Below are 20163 nucleotides of genomic sequence, written 5' to 3'. Positions count from 1 at the left end.
CAGAAAGTTGAAGCTGGGCAAGGGGTTGAGACACTTGGTTTTTTCCCCGAAGCTGGGGGGGTGGGAGTGGGAGTGGGTGGGAGTTTGAGAACAAGAGAGGGAGGTAAAGGGAGGTAAAAGAGCAGAGCAGAACCCAGCTGGCGCGCGGCCGCCCTCTGCCGGGCACACGGGCTCACTGCAGCAGCAAGAAGGCCGGCCCCTGGGAGCAGATGGCAGAAACAAGGTCCTGACAAAGCAAACTTTATTGTGGCCCCGAGGTTGGAGCTTTTCCCTCCAGGTCCTGCTGAAACTCGAGAGTTGGGAGTGAGGGCCTCTTGTGTCGCCCCCAACAGCTCCATCCCATTCAGACTCAGATGGAGAGAGGCTGCGTAGGGGGGAACCTGGGGAACGCGCCGAGGAAGGCCACCCTGCATGTGCTCTAGGTGGCTCTCCCTTGGTCCCTGCAGCCAGGCCACTCCTGGCTCATTTCTTGAATCCCGGCTTTTTGGGTTTGAGTGTGGGTTTGGCCTATGGAGAGAAGGGGGGGCGCCAGTGTCCCACTCCCTCCCCCTCCTCCCCCCACCAGGACCAGCCCCTTCTCCTGGTACTCACCTTTTTCACAGGACTCTTGTCTTTAAGCCTGGGTCTGGAATTGGGTGGGGTGGGGCAAGGAGAGGGGATGTGGGTGGGAAGAAGAGAGCACTCAGCCTGACACCAGTAGCCCAGACCCTCGCAGTGCCCACACTGAAAGCAGGGGGCTGTGACCTGGAGAGTTGGAAGCTGCCGAGAATTTACCTCTCCGCCTGTCACCTGCCGGGGACCACTCTGTCTTATTTTAAACAAGATGTTTTGTTCTTCTCAGGCTTCCATCTGCTTTCTTTTATTTATCACAAATGGGTCTTTTTCATTATAAAAGTAATGTTCAACTACTTTGCACAATATATAGCAAATAGAGATTAAATTACTTATTTTCTTTATTTCCCCACCAGTATTAACATTTTGGTGCGTTTCCCTTTAGGGTTTTTTGCTTTGTTTTCTTCTAAAAGCATATGAAATAACATGAATATGACTTAACATCCTGCTTTAAAAATTCAATAAACACTTTCCAGGATGCTATATTCTTCATAGGCACCAGGTCACATGCCATTGGGAAAATGTGACATGGCTCAATCAAATACTATATTGGCCAACATTTGGAATGCTTCCATTTTTTACTGTTACTTGAATAATGCGTATCTCAGTGCCTATCATTTTACCCATATTTTGGGTGGGCTCCTTCGGAAGGAATTGCCTTAAGTGGAATTAGGGCAAAAGGTAAGCATACTTTAAGGCTTCCCCAGAGGCTGCGGCAGGAGGCTCATACCGGCGTGCACACATGGCAGGCCCCTTCTAGCCCCACGTACCCCCGCTACAAGATCGCGGCCGACTTAATAGAGGGAAAGAGTTACCTCACGGCCTCCTCTGCCTTCTCCACCTTCTTTTTCTGGGAAGCAAACACAAGCGGCACGGCCTGCCGCTGAGCGCCCGGCGGGCCCTGGCCAGGCTTCTCTCACTCAGGCACCCAGCCCGCGGCGGGCCTGGCCCCCTTCTGGGGAGCCTCTGGGGGTCCCTTGCCTCACCTTGGCGACGCTGGTCTGCTTCTGGGGCGCCAGCCTCTTGACTTGTTTAAGAGGGGTCTCCTCCTCCAGGGACACATCTACGTCGTCGTCGTCGTCCTCGTCGTCGTCAACCTCGCCGCTGTCACCTTCCTCCTCCTCCTCCTCCTCGTCCAGCGCCTCCTCCTCTTCCTCCCAGGACGGGTCTGCAGCGTCTGCGGCGCAGGGAAGGGGGCAGGGCCGCGGAGCTCCGGGTCTCTGGCGAGCTCCCGTTCCGCCATGGGTCTCGCCGTCAGAGCTGCCCTGGGGAAGCCAGCACCTGCCACCTCCTCTAGACCCTTTCTGGCCTCTCTGACAAAGTGGAGGCTCGGGTGATGTGAAGGGCCCAGAACCCCGGAGAAGCCGGGGTGGCAGGGGAGGGCAGGGGAGGGCAGGGGAAGGGACCCGCCGCGGCTCTGGCTGGGAAGCAGTCAGGCGAGGGAGGGTGGGCGGAGGGTGCCAGCGAAGGGGGCGGCTGAGGAATGCGGACCTCATCCTGAGGGAAGGAGAGCCTTGCCAGGGTCTTGGGGTAGGGCAGTGCCCTGACGAAAGAGGGACAACCGCACAGAGGAGGCCAGGAAGAGTTGGCGGCGCGGCGGCTTGCTGGGGGTCCGTACGGCCCCTCCAGCCACGCGCCTCACAGCAGCTGACACTCTGAGTGCGGTAGCACGAGGCACCCCGCAAATTTTTCCTGGATGTCCCGTTTATTCCTCCCAGCTGCTCTTTGAAGATGAAACCAAGTATACCCCCACCCTGGTGTTACAGGCAAGGGGACTGTGGCCCACAGAGGCAGGGGGGTAAAGCAGGACTCCCAGTCCAGACTACTGGCAATCACGTTGCCTTTGGGGATTTTTGCTAATAACTCAAGAATCCCTCCAGCGTTGGAGTGCCAGGTCCCCTCTTGGCCCTGGGTGCTAGGTACTGCACTCTGAGACCTTCCCCAGGTCCAAGCTCTGACTTACCGTAAAGTTCCTGGCCACTGAGGAACACAGGTCCAGAGCCAGCCCGGAGCTGGAAAGTGACTGGAGGAGAAAGCTCCAGTCCCATCAGAACGACCTGCAGGGGGAGGGATGCAGGGGCAGGAGTGGAGAAGATGGGCTCACTCACCCCTGGAGGCTGCCTGGGAGCTGCTCTCTGGCAGAAACACTCAGAATTGATTCCCCAAACCCCAACTACACACACTTCAGGTTCTCTGGGCCTCACTGTGTCATCAGCCCCTTCCTGTTGAGGTGGATTCTGTCAGAGAAGAATGTGAATCTGATAACCCCGCTCTTGTTAAAGATCCCAGACAGGCTTCCAAGCTGAGGGGCAGCTGTTCAGTAGAGAAGTGTGATTGCCACCGACTGAACTGTATCCCCCAAATTCTTATGTGAAGCCCTAACCTCCAGTGTGAGGATATTTGGAGGTGGGGCCTTTGAGAGGAAATTAGGATTAGATGAGGTCATGAGAGCTGGGCCCTCATGATGGGATGAGTGCCCTTGTAAAGGAGGCCAGAGGCTTCCCTCTGTCTCTGTCTCTCTGCCGTGTGAGGACAGAGAGAGCAGGCGGCCATCTGCAAGCCAGGAAGAGGGTCCCTCCCCATATGCGACCTTGCTGGCACCCTGGTCTCAGACGTTCAGAACTGTGACAAAATAAATGCCCCTCACTCTATGGTATTTTGTTATGGTGGCCCACCTGAATAAGACACGAATCAAACGAGAAAAGCAGACACAAAGTGGTATGTACAGTACCAGTAGTGTGTGGATATACATATGAATACAGTTAGACTTCTCTTAAGTATGAACCATAATTTTCAGGGGACAGTACGATATTTCCTTTCCTTATACTTCTCCAAACTTTCCAAATTTTCTGGAGTATCAATGATGATACTCCCATTTATTGACTGCCTACCGTGTGCCAGGCCCTATGCTAAGCATTTTACAGGCTTTATTTATCGAACCCCTCAGGACAATCCCATGATGGAGGTGCCATGACTTTACAGAGGAGGGAACTGAGGCTTAGGGAGATTAATTTAGAGTTTTGGGCTCAGACAGGAAGGAGATAAATGAAAACTGAAACTCTGCAGCCATCAACACCCAGAAATGCTGGATAAAATATATTCCAATGTTTTCATTGCATGGCTGAATAGTAAGACAGAAGAGGTCCCATGCACCAGAAAAGAAGGGGCAGCGTGGCAAGCACAGGTGCCGTAAGCAGCTGAGGGGGAGATATGCCTGAAAACAGCTCTGGCCTTGAGTTTAAGATCTTATTTATTTATTTGCCAGAGAGAGAGAGAGAGAGAGAGAGAGAGAGAGAGAGAGAGAGAGAGGCAGGCAGAGGGAGAAGCAGGGTCCCCACTGAACAAGGAGCCCAATTGCGGGACTTGATCCCAGGACCCTAGGATCATGACCTGAGCCAAAGGCAGACGCTTAACCAACTGAGCCACCCAGGCATCCCGTGGCCTTAGGTTTTAACACACACTCATGGACAGGAGACAGGGCCTGGGTTCAAAAGAGGAACGCTGTCACAGAGCCCGCTGAATGGAGGCTAGGACCCTCTAAGGGTTGCACCTCAGTAAAAAGCTCCAGGGTTGGGGAGAGGCTAGGAACTGCAGAATTCCAAACCCACCTACTAGGAACTCCCCCTCCCCCCACCACTGAAGGAAGGAAATGCAAGGGGCATAAATAAGTTTCCTGTGAGAACCTGTACTCACAGGCTGTACCTCCCTCCCACACAAAGTTTGAATTCACTTGGTGAGTACTGCCAAGTCCAGAAACTTGTATAGAATCCCAGACTGGTGACATTCCTGGGCAAATGGCAGACACAAATACAAAACTGTTCTCTTGGGACACTTGTCAATTTTTTTCACATGGAATTCTTTAAGAGAAAAAAACAAGACCCTGAAGACAGCTCCTCATCTAAAAATCACAAAAAACATACAAGACACAATCCTGCTAGAGTGAGCAGAAGGAAACAAGATGACCGCAGACCAGCACAAGCAAGAACCTGATATAAAAGAGAAACAATCTAAACAATTGTGAAATTAGATTGATGAAAATCAAATAAACAAAAGTAGGAATCAGAACTGTAAGAACAGGTATTAGGAGAAATAAAAAGAACCAAATGCAGCTTCTAGACTGAACAAAGGGTTAAAAAGCAGAATAAACCAGCTAAAACAAGGATCAGGAAACTGGAATTGTGCTGTGAAGAAACTGCCCGGTATGCAGCACATAGAGACAGATGAACAAAATACAAAAGAGAAGCTGAGAGGTATGGAGGACAGAATGAGCAGATCTAACATGCATCTCATCACAGTAAGGGACTAAAAGTAATGGAATCAATATGCAAAGTGATAACCAAGAGCTTCTAGAAACCGTCAAGGACACAGATCCTCACATCCAGGAAACCTAAGTTCTGAACAGATAAATAAAAATAAATGTACACCTGAACATCCCACAGTGAAATGGTGGATAGCAAAAACAAAAAGAGGTTATCTTAAAATAAACCAGAGAGGAAAGACAGATTTCCAAAAAAGGAACAATAATCAGACAGACTGAAGGTTTTGACAGCAACGTCAAAAACCAGAAGAATAGAATGACATCTTCAAAGTTTCGAGGGAAACTCCCCTCTTTGTAGAATTATACACAGCCAAACTATCATGAAGCAATGAGGGTAAAATAAAGATATTTCCAGGCAAAGCCCAAGTAAGTTCACTACTCCCAGACCTACTCAATGAGGTGTCAAAAAGATGACAATTACTGGTGCAGCCATTCTGGAAAATAGTATGGAGTTTCCTCCTGTTCCTTAAAAACAGTAGGGAGGTAGCCTATTACCCAGCAATTGCACTACTAGGTATTTATCCAAAGGATATAAACATAGTGATCTGAAGGGGCACATGCACCCCAATGTTTATAGCAGCAATGTCCACAATAGCCAAACTATGGAAGGAGCCCATATGTCCATTGACAGATGAATGGATAAAGAAGAGGTGGTATAGAGAGGGAGACAAACCATAAGAGACTCACAATCTTAGGAAACAAACTGAGGGTTGCTGGAGAGGAGAGGGGTGGGGGGATGGGGTAACTGGGTGATGGACAATGGGGAGGGTATGTGTTGTAATGAGCACTGGGTGTCATGTAAGATTGATGAATCACAGACCCGGACCCCTGAAACAAATAATATATGTTAATTAATTGAATTTAAATTAAAAAACAAAACAAAACAAAAGGTGGTATACACACACACACACACACACACACACACACACACACACACACAAATATTACTCAGCCATCAAAAAGCATGAAATTTTGCCATTTGCAACGACATGGATGGAACTAGAGGGTATTATGCTAAGTGAAGTAAGTGCATCAGAGAAAGACAAATACCATGTGATTTCATGCATATGTGGAACTTGAGAAACAAAACATGAACACAGGGGAAGGGAAGGAAAAATGATATAAAAACAGAGAGAGGGGGGCAAACCATAATAGACACTTAACTCCAGGAAACCGAGGATTGCTGGAGGGAATGGGGGTGGGGGCATGCAGTAACTGGGTGATGGGCCTTAAGGGGGGCATGTGATGTGAGGAGCACTAGGTGTTAAATACAACTGATGAATCACTGAATTCTACCCCTGAAACTAAGACTACAGTATATGTTAACTAAATTGAATTTAAAGAATTTTTTTTTAAAAGAGGACAATTACATGGAAAAGGAAGAGGTGGATACAAGCAGCAGTGGGGTGAGCAAGAAACTTGGTCAACAAAGAAAAATCCAAGCAAGCATTATTGTAAAACGAAATCATACTAGTATTGACTAGTATTGAGTGGGTTTAAAACAAGCTGAAGCTAAGACACTGCATGATAACAGGTAAGTTAAGAAGAAGGTAATTAGAAAATCTCCCCTGATTGTTTGGGAGGAGGAATAGAATATTAATTTTAGACTAATCATGCATGATTGTTAAAAAATTAATAATAAAAATCAGAATGAGATTCAACAGCTTCCAAACCAATAGAAAAGGGGAAAAGAAACCTTAATCTGATAAAAGACAGAAAAAGGAGATAAAAGAAAAACAAAACATGAAAAAGCAAGGAATATAGAATCACAAAGTACATATTACAAATAAATCCAAGTATATTAGCATCACAGTAAACATAAACGGACTATATTGGTCAGATAGATTAACATGGAACGTAGCTACTTACTGCTTATAAGATACATGCCTAAAACATAAGCACATGGAAATGTTGAAGAAAAGACATGGAAGCATACCTAGCAGGTGTGGCAGAGGCTTCTCAAGGCTACTGCAATATCCATTCTTCCCTTTTTCCATAATGGCAGTGTCCTGATACTATTCAAATACTGTACCCACCGAAGACTGTATTCCTGAGTTTCCTGTGTAGTTGGCTGTGATCATGTTACTAATTTCTGGACCAATGAGTTATAAGCAGAATTTGGTGGGTGGTGCTTGTGTGAAGACTCCTTAAGAGGTAGACAGAGAACTGAGAAAAGTCCCTTTGGTCTCCCCCTGTTTCTTCTTGCCTATTACCCTAAATGCAGAAGTGAGAGCTGGAGCTGCAGCAGTCTTCTTGGACTCAAAGATGATCTTGAGGATGGAAGTTTTGAACCCAGGAGAGAAGAAAGAGAAGAGAAGCCTGGGTCTTTGGTGACCATCGAGCCATCTTACCAGCCTTGTACTGCCTATGTCTGGATGTCTTCTATCCAAGACAGAAACGAATCTCGAATGTGTTTGAGTCCCTGGAGTTGGGTCTCTGTTACTGCAAACATAACTATCTAAAACAAAAATGAAGCTAGCTGTATTTGTTAGGATTCGGTTTGGTAACAAGCCGCAGAAAACTCAATGCTGGTGGCTTATACAACACAGAAGCTTATTTCTTTGTCACATAAACTCAATCTGGATAGAAGCAGTCAGCTGTGGGTATATACTGCTCTTCAGTCATCAGGGATGCAGGTTCTTCCTATTGTGTTACTCCACCATCTTTAATACATGGCTTCCACCTTCTGGTCCAGGATGGCTGCTCACGTTCTAGCCATCACATCCATATTCCAGCCAGCAGGATGGAGGAAGGGATAAAAACGGTCACACGATCTCTCTTTAAGGACACTTGACCACTTCTGCTTACATTCCATTGGCCAGAACTTCATGGCCATGCCTGATTCTCAGTAGCCTGTGGCCAGCTAAAAGTCATGAATTCCATTACTAAAGAATAAAGGAAAATGGATATTAAGAGAAAACTGGAAAACAAATTAATAGCAGATGATGCAAGCTTGAATTCAATAAGCATTTTGGGGGATAAAAAACTAATGTTGGTTTACCAGGAAGATAATTCTGTAAATCATATGCATCGACAACGTAGTCTAAACACGCAAAAGACTGTAGCTACAGTATCAAGACTGTGTGGTATTGGAAGGAGAGACACAAAGATCAATAAAACAGAAGACCTAGAAATAGACCCACACAGACACGTGAGACTGATTATTGACAAAGGTGCATGACTGGTTAAAGGGAGGAGGACAGCTTGTTCAATGAATGGGGCCGGAGCAACTGCACATCCCGAGGCAAGGAGATGAAGCTTGACCTCAACCCCACAACTTCTACCACAATTACCTCTAGATTGTGGACTTAAATGCAAAACATGAAACTATAAGACTTTTGGACAAAAAAACATAGAAAGTCTTTGTGATCTTGGAGCAGGCAAAGAGTTCTTAGATTTAACAGCAAAAGTCATAAGAGGAAAACTGGTAAGATGGGCCTCATCAAAACTAAAAATTTTTATTCCAAAAAAGTTCATTGGAAAGGGATAAAAAAACAACTCAGACTAGGGAGAAAATATTTGCAAACCATAGGCTTGACAAAGGACTAGTGTCTAGAATCTATAGAGAATTACCAAAACCTAACAGTAACAAAACAATCCAAGTTAAAAATGGGCAAAAGACATGAACAGACATTTTACTGAATACACAGATGGCAAATGGACACATGACAAGACGTTTAGCATCATTTGCCATTAGGGAAATGCAACTTAAAAGCACTATGAGATATCAAGACACACATTTTAGAATGGCAGAAAAACACAAATAGTGACAACATTAAACGTTGGTGAGGATGCAGAAGAAGGCATCACCCGTGCGTTACTGGTAAAAATGTATATGGCACAGCCACTTTAGAAAACACTTTGGCATTTTAATAAAGTGAGCAGGAAGCCACCATATGACCCAGTAATTGTACTCTTGGGAATTTATCCCAAAGAAAGGAAAAGTTATACTTACATAAAATTTTTTACACAAATGTTCAGAGCAGCTTTATTCATAACAGTCCCAAAGTGGAATCAGCTCAGTTTTTCCACAGCTGAATGGTTGAACTGTGGTAGAGTGAGACCATGGAATACTGCTCAGCAATAAAAAGAATACACAAAACAATTTGGATGAAACTCCAGATTATGCTGAGGGAAATAAAAAAAAGCCTGTTCCAGAAAAGTTACATATGTATACTATTTCTAGAACAAAATTTTAGAAATGGAGAATAGGTTGGTAGTTGCCAGAGGTTAGGGATAGAACAGGAGGCAGAAGGGAGGTGGGTGTGGTTATAAAAGGGTATCTTGAGGGATCCCTGTTGTCTCCCTGCCCCATTGGTGCTAAATATATGAACTTAGGTGATGAAATTGTATTGAACAAGATGGCTCGACTGTATCAATGTCAATATCCTCATTTCAATGTTATATTACAGTTTTGCAAAATGTTACTTGGGGAAAACTGGGCAAATATATAGGGATCTCCCTGTATTATTTCTTACAGCTATATGTAAATCTACAATTATCTAAAAATTTTAATTGAAAAATAAACATATATAAAGCAAATAATAAAATTATGAGAGGAATCCACTGAAAATCCACAATCATAATTGGTAATTTTAACACAAATCATTTTGCTAATTGATAGATCAGGGAGACAAAATAGGTAGGTTTGAACACAATTAATAAACTTGTAATTGGACTCCCCAAGAGAGAAGTGAGGAGCAGAAAAAAATATTTGCAGAATAATGGCCAAAAAATTTCTAAATTTTTTTTTAAAGATTTTATTTATTTATTTGACAGAGAGAGACACAGCGAGAGAGGGAACACAGGCAGGGGGAGTGGGAGAGGGAGAAGCAGGTTCCCTGCTGAGCAGGGAGCCCAATGCGGGGCTCGATCCCAGGACCCTGGGATCACGACCTGAGCCAAAGGCAGACACTTAGCGACTCAGCTACCCAGGCGCCCCAAAATTTCTAAATTTGATGAAAACAATGAAACCACAAATTAAAGAAGTTCAATGAACAAGGCATTTTATAAATTGTTCAAAACCAGTGATAAGGATAAAATCTTAATGCAGCCAGAGGGAAAAAAAAGATATTGCATAAAGAGGAATGAAGACAAGGATACTAGATTTCTCCAAATTATGCAAGCTAGAAGGTCAATGGAGCAATGTTATTAAGTGTTGAAGGCAAAAAAGTCAACCTAGAGTTCTACACAAAGGAATGAAGAGTACCAGAAGTGGTAAACATAACGTTTTATTCTAATTTCTAATCTCTTTAAAATATAGACTGTCTAGGGTGCCTGGCTGGTTCAATCGGAAGAGTGTGCAACTTTTGATCCTGGGGTTGTGAGTTCAAGCCCCATGTTGGGTGTAGAGGTTACTAAAATAATAAAAACTTAAGGGATGCCTGGGTGGCTAGTCGGTTAAGCATCTGACTCTTGATCTCAGCTTAGGTCCTGATCTCAGGATCGTGAATAAAGTATGAACAATGTAGTGTGGGATTTATAGCATATGTGGAAACAAAAGTTATTACAAGAATAGCACAAAGGATGGGAAATGGGAAATGAAGTATACTGTAGCAAGATTCTCATATCATTCATGAAGTGGTATAATATTATTTGAATATAGACCATTGTAATTTAAAGATGCATCTATAGGGGCACCTGGGTGGCTCAGCTGGTTAAGCAACTGCCTTCGGCTCGGGTCATGATTGCAGGGTCCTGGGATCGAGCCCCGTATCGGGCTCCCTGCTCTGCGGGAAGCCTGCTTCTCCCTCTCGAACTCCCCCTGCTTGTGTTCCCTCTCTGTCAATTAAATAAATATAAAATCTTAAAAATAAATAAAGATGCATCTATAAATTCTAGAGCAACCACTAAAAAAATAATAGAGGTGAGGTATATCTAAGAAACCAATAGTGGAGATGAAAATGTAATCATAAAAACCACTTAGCTAACCCAAAAGGCAGCCAGAAAAAAAGAAAGGAACACAGATGGGACAAATAGGAAAGCCAACAGCAGGACAATAGGTTAAAATCCAACCTTGTTGATAATTATTTTAAATATTAATAATTCAAATACTCTAATTAAAAGGCAGGGATGACCAGATTGGCTAAATAAGGAAGACTCAATTATACGGTATCTAAAGGGAACCTACTTTATAGAGAGATACAGAAGTTAAAAGTAAAATGACCCCCCCAAAAAAATAGGAAAAATATAGCACACAAACACTAATCAAAAGGGAGCTAGATGTTCTAAATTAATGAGACCAAGTAGACTTCAGAATATTTACCCCAGATAAAGAGGGACATTTCATAATAAAGGGATCAATTAACCAAGAAGATATAGCAATCCTAGAAGTATATGTGCCTAATAAAATAACTTCAAAATACATGAAGTAAAAACTGATAATTGATAGGAGAAATAGGCAAAAGCATAATTATTGTTGAAGTCTTCAACAGTCCTTTCTCAGTAACAGATCAAGTAGCAGAAAATGAGTAAGGATACAGAAGACTCCAACAAAACTTGATATAATTGACAGTAATAAAACAATACATACAACCATAGAACACACATTCTTTGAGCATTAAGGAAATATTCACCAAACTAGGCCATATTATGGGTCATAAAAGTCAGAACACAAGACTGAAATTATATAGAGTATTTTCTCAGACCACAATGAGACAGAATTAGAAATCAATGAGAGAATCTTAGAAAAACATACATATTTCTAAATACCCCAGGGGCTAAAGATAACTATAAAATAATTCAAATGGAATGAAGATGAAAACTGTACTTATCAACATTTGTGGGATGAAGTCAGAAAGGTGCTTAGAAGAAAATCAAAGCATGAAATGGTTGTATCAGAAAAAGACCAAAGGTCTAAAAAAAAAAAAAAAATCAATAATGTAAGATTCTGCTTTAAAAAACTAGAAAAAGAGCAAATTAAAATCCAAACAGAAGAAAGGAAATAAAGAACAGAGATCAATAAAATACAAAAGTGGGTAAACAATAGAGAAAAGTTGAGACAAAAAGCGGGTTCCTGAAAAGATGGATAAAAGTATTAAACCTGTAACCAGACTGTACAAAGAAATGGGAGAGAAGACACAAATTACCATTATCAGGAACAAAAGAATAGAATTTACTACAGAGTTTACAGGAAAGGAAGGGAATATTATGGACAACTCTATGCCAATGAATTTGACAACTTGAACAAAATGGAAAAATTCCTTGAAAGACATAAAGCTCTCTTAAGAAAAAACAACCCAAATTGTCCTAAATCTATTAAAGAAATTTAAGTTGTAGTTAACCAGAATGCTTCACACTTGAGTTCTACTAAAACATTTAAGAAAAAAATACCAAAGTTACATGAACTGTTTCAGAAAACAGAAGAGAGGATCTTCCTATTCATTTTGAGGCCAGCATTGCCCTCATACTAAAACCAGACAGAAACAAGAAATGACAAGAAAACAGCAGTCCAATGTTGCTCATAAATATAGACACAAATATCTTTTTTTTAAAAGATTTTAAGCAATCTCTATACCCAACATGGGGCTTAAACTCACAACCCTGAGATCAAGAGTGGCATGAGCCAGCTAGGCACCCCAACATGAATATCCTTAATAAAATATTAGCAAATGGAATTCAGCAATATATAAAACTGTACATTCTTGGGATAAGTCCCATTCGATTATAATGCATTGTCCTTTTATGTATTGCTGGCTCATGCCACTCTTGATCTCGGGGGTGTGAGTTCGAGCCCCATGTTAGGCATGGAGCATACCCTAAAATTTAAAAACATTAAAAGAAATAAAATTTGAAAAATCAGTAAATGTAATTTGCCACATAACAGGATAAAGGAAAAAATAACCTCAATAGATGCAGAAAAGAATTCTTGGACAACTCAACATCCATTCATGACAAAATATCTCAGGAAATTAGAAGGGAACATCCTCACCCTCATTTGGACATCTACAAAAATCCTTCATCTGTCTTAATGGTAGAAGACTGGAAAAAGGCAAGGACAGACCTGCTGTTACTATTTTTATTCATCATTATATTTGAGGTCCTCATCAGTGAAGGCAGGCAAGAAAAAGAAATGAAGGAAGTTAAACTACTTTATTCATAGATAACATGAATAAATCCATAACAAATTCTAAGGAATCAACAAAAAGGTGCTAGGACTTATATGCAAGTTTAGCAAGGTCAGATAATACAAAAACAATTACATAACTATACTACTACTGAACAGCAATAAAATGACATTTAAAAATACCATTTGCATACTTTTTTGTTAAGATTTTATTTATTTGACAGTGAGAGCTAGCGAGAGTGCGGGCGGGCACAAGCAGGGGGCGTGGCAGGCAGAGGGAGAGGGAGAAGGAGACTCCCTGTGGAGCAGGAAGCCCTCGTAGGGCTTGATCCTGGGACCCCGGGATCATGACCTGAGTGGAAGACAGATGCTGAACTGACTGAGTCACCCAGGGGCCCCTCTTTCTTTTTTTCTTTTTAGAGATTTTATTTTGTTTTATTTTTTAAAACATTTTTTAAAAGATTTTATTTATTTGAGAGAGAGCACAAGAGTGCATGCAGGAGCAAGTTCGAGCACGGAGGGGCAGAGGGGTAGGATCTGAGAATATGAACCAGACTCCACACTGAGCCTGGAGCCGGATGCAGGCTTGATCCCATGAATGTGAGATCATGACCTGAGCTGAAACCAGGAGTGGACACTTAAATGACTGAGCCACCCAGGTGCCTCACCATCTGCATACTTTATACTGTACACAAAAATGAACTCAAAATGGATCAGAGACTTAACTATAAGAACTAAAACTATAAAACTCCTAGAAGAAAACATTGGAGCAAATTTTCATGACCTTGGATTAGGTGACAGTTTCTTAGATTCAACACTAGAAGCATAAGCAACAAGATAAAACATAAATTGGACTACATCAAAAGTAAAGACTTGTGCTGCAAATGATAGCATCAAGAAAGTGAGAAGACAACTCAGAAAATGGGAGAGAAAATATTTGCAAGTCATCTGATAAGGGGCTTGTATGCAGAGTATATAAAAACTCATACGATTTAAAGAAGACAAATATTAAAATATCAAACTCAAGTGCAATTTTAAAAAATGAATAAACACCTGAATAGACAATGCTCCAAAAAAGATATACAAATGACCAATGAAAACACGAAGAGAGGCTCAACATCATTAGTCATTAGGTAAAGCAAATCAAAACCACATTGGGGGCACCTGGGTGGCTCAGTTGGTCAAGCATCCTTCGACTCTTAATTTCATCTCAGGTCATGATTTTGGGGTCCTGGGATCAAGCTCCATGTTGGGCTCCACGCTCAGTGTGGAGTCTGCTTGTCCCTCTCCCTCTGCTCCTTCCCCTGCTCTCTCTCTCAAATAAATAAATAACTAAATAAATAAAACCTTAAAAAAAAAAAGAACCACACTGAACTGCCAGTTCACACCCAATAAAATGAGTAATCAAAATTACAGACAATAACAAGCATTGAAAGATGTCGGAAAATGGGAATCCTCAGACACTGTTGGTGGGATTGTAAAATGGTGTGACTACTTTAGGAAACAATTTGGCAGTTCCTCAAAATGTTATATACATAAAGCTGCCATATGACCTGGCAATTACACCCCCAGGTATATGCTCAAGAGAAATGAAAACACATGCTCATACAAAAATTTGTACATGAATGTTCACAACAGCATTAATAGGTAGAAATAAAACAAATTCCATAAACTGCTGAGTGGATAACTGAAATGGGGTATTGTCCATACAATGGATATCATTTGGCAATAAAAAAATGTACTGTTATATTCTATAACACAGATGAACCTTAAAAACATTATGCTACATGAGGGCGCCTGGGTGGCTCAGATGGTTAAGCGTCTGCCTTCGGCTCAGGTCATGATCCCAGAGTCCTGGGATCGAGTCCCGCATCGGGCTCCCTGCTCCTTGGGAGCCTGCTTCTCCCTCTGCCTCTCTCTCGCTCTCTCTCTCTGTGTCTCTCATGAATAAATAAATAAAATCTTAAAAAAAAAAAAAACATTATGCTACGTGAAAGAAGCACTCACAGAAGACCACACATTTTACGATTTATATAAACTGCCCAGAATAGGCCAATCTGCAGGGACAGAAAATAGATTAATGGTTGCCTAGTGCTGCAGGTCTGGGGGATGGGGAGTGACTGGTAGTAGGTATGGAGTTACTTTTTGGGGTGATGAGAATGTTCTAAACTTAGATTGTGATGGTTACATCACCTTTCATTTACCAAAAACCATCTGATTTTACCTTAATAGGCGAAGCTTATGGTACACGAATTATCCTTCAATAAATACGTTAATACCAATTTCAATAGCACCCAAAATCATGCAGTATGTTGGGGTAGATTTTACAAAGTATGTATATGACCAGTTCCCTGAAAACTATAAAATATTAGTAGGAAAAGTTAAAGTTAAGTTAAAGACATATGTTACAGTGAAAAGTGAAAGACTTAAATAGAGAAACATATGTTCAATTATTAATGACTCAAAATTGTTAAGACGCCAATTCCCCTCAGAGCAGTCTATAGACTCAATACAACTTCTGTCAAAATCCCTAAAGACTGATTTTTAAAGAAAGTCTATTTTGAAATTTCTATGGAAATGCTCAGGACCTAGAATTTGCCAACACACTTTTAGAAAAGACCAACAAAGTTGGAAGACTCACACTAATTTTAAGATTCACTATAAAACTACGATAATCAAATCACTGTTATGAGAGTAAAGGTAAAAAAAAATCAATGAAACAATACAGAAATATCTGCATATTTTATGTGCAGTTGCACATATATGGGCAATTGATTTATGGAAAAATGCCAACAAATACAAATATAGTGAAAGGATGGTCTTTAAAAAAAAATGTGGTGCTAGAGCACTGGATAGAAACTCAGAAAAAAATGTTTCACTATCCTTACTTTATACCATGCAAAAAAATTATCTTGAAATGGATCGACTTAAATATAAGAGCTAAAACAATAGCACTTCAAGAAGTAAATTTAGAAGAGAACATTTGTGACCTTAGTTTAGGCAATGATTTCTCAGGACACCAAAGAAATGAACCATAAGAGAACAAAATGTCAGGGGTGCCTGGCTGGCTCAGTTGGTTCAGCAGCTGCCTTCGGCTCAGGTCATAATCTCAGGGTCCTGGGATTGAGCCCTGCATCAGGTTCCCTGCTCAGCGGGGAGCCTGCCTCTCCGTCTGCCACTCCCCGCTGCTCATGCTCTCTCTCTCTCTCAGATAAAATATTTTTTAAAAAGAGAAAAAAAGTCAAATTGAACTTTATAAAAATTAAAAACTTGTGCTCTTCGAAAAAAACTATTATGAAAAGGCAAGCCATGTACTAGGAGAAAATACTTGAAATAAATATATTTTAAAGATTTTATTTATAATAATATATAATACATAAACATAAATATATAGATTTTCTATATATCTATACATATATAAGATGTTTATATATTTATTTATATATTTTATATATATATTTTAAAGTTTATTTATTTATTTGACAGAGAAACAGCAAGAGAGGGAACACAAGCAGGGGGAGTGGGAGAGGAAGAAGCAGGCTTCCCGCGGAGCAGGGAGCCCTTTGCAGGGCTCGATCCCAGGACCCTGGGATCATGACCTGAGCTGAAGGCAGACGCTTAACTACTGAACCACCAAGGCGCTCCAACACTAGTGAATCTTACTGCATATAAATTATATCTCAATAAAGCAGATATAAAAAGACGACTCAAAGAAATGGAAACAATGAGATCCAAACCTACTAAATAAATGACAGTAGTTCAAAATCAAACCAGTCCCACATAGTTTGTTCACTTCCTTACTCACTCATTCATTATATGCCGAGTTTCCACAATATACCAGGCACTACTCTATAGGCATTATGGTGAAGGCAGTAAACGAAACAGGTAGAGTCCTTGCTCTCTTGAGGCTTAGATCCTGGCTGGGGAGAAAGACAAGGCACAAATGAAGACTGAGCCAGTGATGGGTCCCATGCGGGAAAAAGTGATTATCGAAGGGTAGGAAGAGGGGGTGCCGTTTGTGGTCAGGGAAGACTTCTTCAGTGGGAGGACATATGAGCAAAGTTTGAATTGAAGATGGGGGCAAGTGTGTCCTTCTCACGGGAACATTAAATGCAAGACTCCTAGAAAGGGGTATGTTTGGAATTTTCAAGGTACGGTCAAGAAAGCCAGTGTTGTTTGAGCAGGGTTAGGGAGGGGAGAGTAGCAAAGGTTGAGATTAAGAGAGGTTTCTGCAGGCCAGAACATAAAGGATCCTGGATTTCATTCGAAGTGAAATGGGAAGCCACTGACCTAGGTGTTCTAGGAGAGAAGCAATGTGATCTGACTTTTGTTTAAAAGGATCCTTCTGGGGGTGCCTGGCTGGCTCAGTCAGAAGAGCTTGCAACTCTTGATCTCGGGGTTGTTAGTTTGAGTCCCACGTTGGATGCAGAGATTACTTAAATATTAAAAAAAAATTAAAAGTATCCTTCTGGCAGCTGTGCATAGAATAGATCAGGAGTTGGGGAAAAGTTTTTTGTAGATATTCGGTAAATATTTTAGGCTTGTGAACCATATGGTCTCTGCGGAGACTACTCAGTTCTGCTGTTACCAAGTGAAAATAGGCATGAATAATACATAAATGAAGGCGTGTGGCTGTGTTTCAGTAATACTCTATTTACAAAAACAGGCAGTGGGCTGGGTTTAATTCTGCAGTTTGTTGAACCCTGGAATAGACTATAAGGAACCAAGGGTAAAGGGTAGGTAGACCAGGTAGGAGGCCCTGCAATAAAATTGAACAAGAGGTAATGGTCACCTGGACCAGGGTATAGTAGGGAGGTGCTGAGAGGTGGTCAGACTGGTTGGTGTATGTTTGAAGGTAGAGCCAACAGGATTTGCTGGTGATATGCGGTGTTTGAGAAGGAGGTTTTTGTCCTGATTAACTGGAAGAGCAATTATATCCTGGGGGAGGATCAGGTTTGGGGGTGGGGAAAGAGATTATTGATAAAAATCAAGAGTTTGGATTTGGATTTGTTAAGTACAGGTTATCTCTTAGGTATCAAATACATTGAGCAGGACAGAGGATCTGGAGCACAAGAGAGAGAGTAGGTTTACAGAAATAAATATCAGAGTCTTCATTTGTAAAAATGGTCTTTAAAACCCTGGCAATGAATGAGATCTAGGGAGATCTCATGGACAGAGGGGGAAAAAAAAAGTTTAAGGACAGTTTTACAGATGGGCCTCCCAGGTCTTCAGGGACAGATGATACTGGTCTTACCTTCACTGTTCCACCGCATAGAAGGAGAGAACACTCCATCCCCCTGTTCATGAGGCTAGTATGCCTTGACACCCAAATAAGATAAAGAGTTTATGGGTCAACGTCACTTATAAGTATATAAGTTTTTTTAAAAAGTTTTAATATATTAGCAAAGCAAATCTAGAAATTTATAGTATGATCAAATAATGTTTATTTTAGGAATGCAAAGTTGACGGAATAGTATTCTATTAATATAACTTACCACATTAACAGGTTAAAGAAAGAACCTATGATTATCTGAATAGAAAAGCATTTGCTAACCATTTATGATTAAAATGAAGAAATCCCAATTTTAAAAGGGAGAGGACTAGATGGGGACTTCCTTGACCTGAAAAAGGTGTCTACCAAACATGTCATACTTAATGGAGAAACATTAGAAGCATTCCTTTAAAAATATACATATAGTGGCTCCTGGGTGGCTCAGTGAGTTAAGCGGCCAACTCTTGGTTTCAGCTCAGGTCAAGATCTCAGGGTCAGGAGATCCAGCTCTGTGCTCAGCATGCAATCTGCTTAAGACTCCCTCTCCACCACACTGACGCGCATTTGCTCTCTCTCAAATAAATAAATCTATAAAAATATACATATATATCAAGAATGAAACAAGGACATTTACCGTTATTATCTTACTTAATATTATACTGGAGGTCCGAGACAGTGTAGTTGGATTAAAAAAGACACAAAAACTGCCATTAACAACGATGATTTGCATAAAGAACTCAAGAAAATTAGAAAAAGAATTTCTGGATACACAATCAGTATGGAAGTCATCAACAGTGTCCTGTCACCAGCATCAAAAGGTTTAAAAACGTGATTTTGAAAAGCGGTTAACTTGCCCAAGGTCACACAGCTCGTAAAGGGTGGGCTGGGATGGAAATGGGGCTCTCTGCCTCCTAAGTCCAGGGCTCTCGGTCACGGGCTATATAGCCTCTCAGGCAGGACTGCCCTACTGCTGAACAACTGTATCCCCCCTTGATGTCTGTCCATCCCCACCCAGGGGGTGAGGACTGAGCTGGGCCTCCTACCGCCCCAGGGCAGGCAGTCTCCCTAAGCCTGCGGGGAAAGGCTCACCATGGGTAGCACAGAGGCCTGAAGCGAGGCAATGGTGATGGGCTTGGTCTTCTTGTCTTCCTGGCTGGCTGGGGGTAGGATTTCCACGAGGTTCATCTCTTCTTTGGCTTTCTCCCCCAAGCAAATCTGAGAGCGGTTGGAGACAGGCCACCTCATCACCGGAGGGCAGCGGAGGGAAACCCTGTTCCACCTTCTGGGACCAGAGAGCCCCCCTGGCTCTCCGCAGCTGTCCAAGTCCCTCCCGGCTGCATCCGACCACCCTTCCTGCGGGGAGGCACCCACCGTACTGAGCAACAGCTTACAGTCCTGCCTCCCCTCCTTCTGGGCTTTGACCGTCCAAGTCCGTTTCTCCTGGTTTAGCTCACAGCCTGCGAAGGGAGAGGGTCGAGGGGGCCGGGCCGGCTCAGGGGAGGGGCTCCCCGTCCCCCCCCCCACCCCCCGGGCTCGGGAGCTGCCGGGCCCTCACTCACCCCAGAGCGTGGCCCTGGGCGCCTTCTCGGCCGCGCTGCTCGTGCTGCTGAGATTCATGCCGCTGGGTGCGGGAGCCGGGGTCCCGGCGGCTGTGCGGAACGGGCGTCCGCGGTGAGCCGAGGCCGGGCCCGCCGCCCCCGCCCGCCCGGCGCCCAGCGCGGCCACCCGCGTCCCGCCCCGCCACCCCGAGTCCAAGCCCCCGGACGGCACAGCGGGGCAGCCCCGGGGCCTGCGGAGCGGGGCGCTAGACGCTTAGGTCGCCCGGGCTGGAGAGGGAATGGGAGCCGCCCCGGCGGGCCCTTCGGGTGCCCTGGGAGCCCCGTCGGTGCCGTCGTG

The 20163-nt window shown here is 42.9% G+C and overlaps 1 protein-coding gene across 2 annotated transcripts; it reads right to left on the bottom strand.

Annotated features, from left to right (window-relative positions):
* Nucleotides 1–462: 462 nt before the first annotated feature.
* NPM2 (nucleophosmin/nucleoplasmin 2) lies at nt 463–19884 on the bottom strand. 2 transcript variants are annotated; one of them, XM_028114227.1, is made up of 8 exons: nt 19827–19884; nt 19639–19724; nt 19357–19482; nt 2576–2669; nt 1599–1789; nt 1428–1462; nt 592–625; nt 463–507 (listed from the first exon to the last, which is right to left on the bottom strand). In XM_028114227.1, exons 1-8 carry the CDS (start codon nt 19882–19884, stop codon nt 463–465), a joined length of 669 nt encoding a protein of 222 aa, XP_027970028.1. The 2 variants fall into 2 exon arrangements, with proteins under 2 accessions (XP_027970028.1, XP_087877541.1); XM_088021415.1 differs by lacking the exon at nt 19357–19482.
* Nucleotides 19885–20163: the final 279 nt, after the last annotated feature.

Source organism: Eumetopias jubatus, unplaced genomic scaffold, assembly GCF_037043125.1.
Source record: "Eumetopias jubatus isolate StellerSeaLion01/CBP00866 unplaced genomic scaffold, mEumJub1_p1.0 scaffold_2, whole genome shotgun sequence".
In the NCBI taxonomy this organism is placed as follows: Eukaryota; Metazoa; Chordata; class Mammalia; order Carnivora; family Otariidae; genus Eumetopias; species Eumetopias jubatus.
Note: the sequence above shows the minus strand (reverse complement) of the source record. Positions and strands in the feature narration are given on the sequence as shown.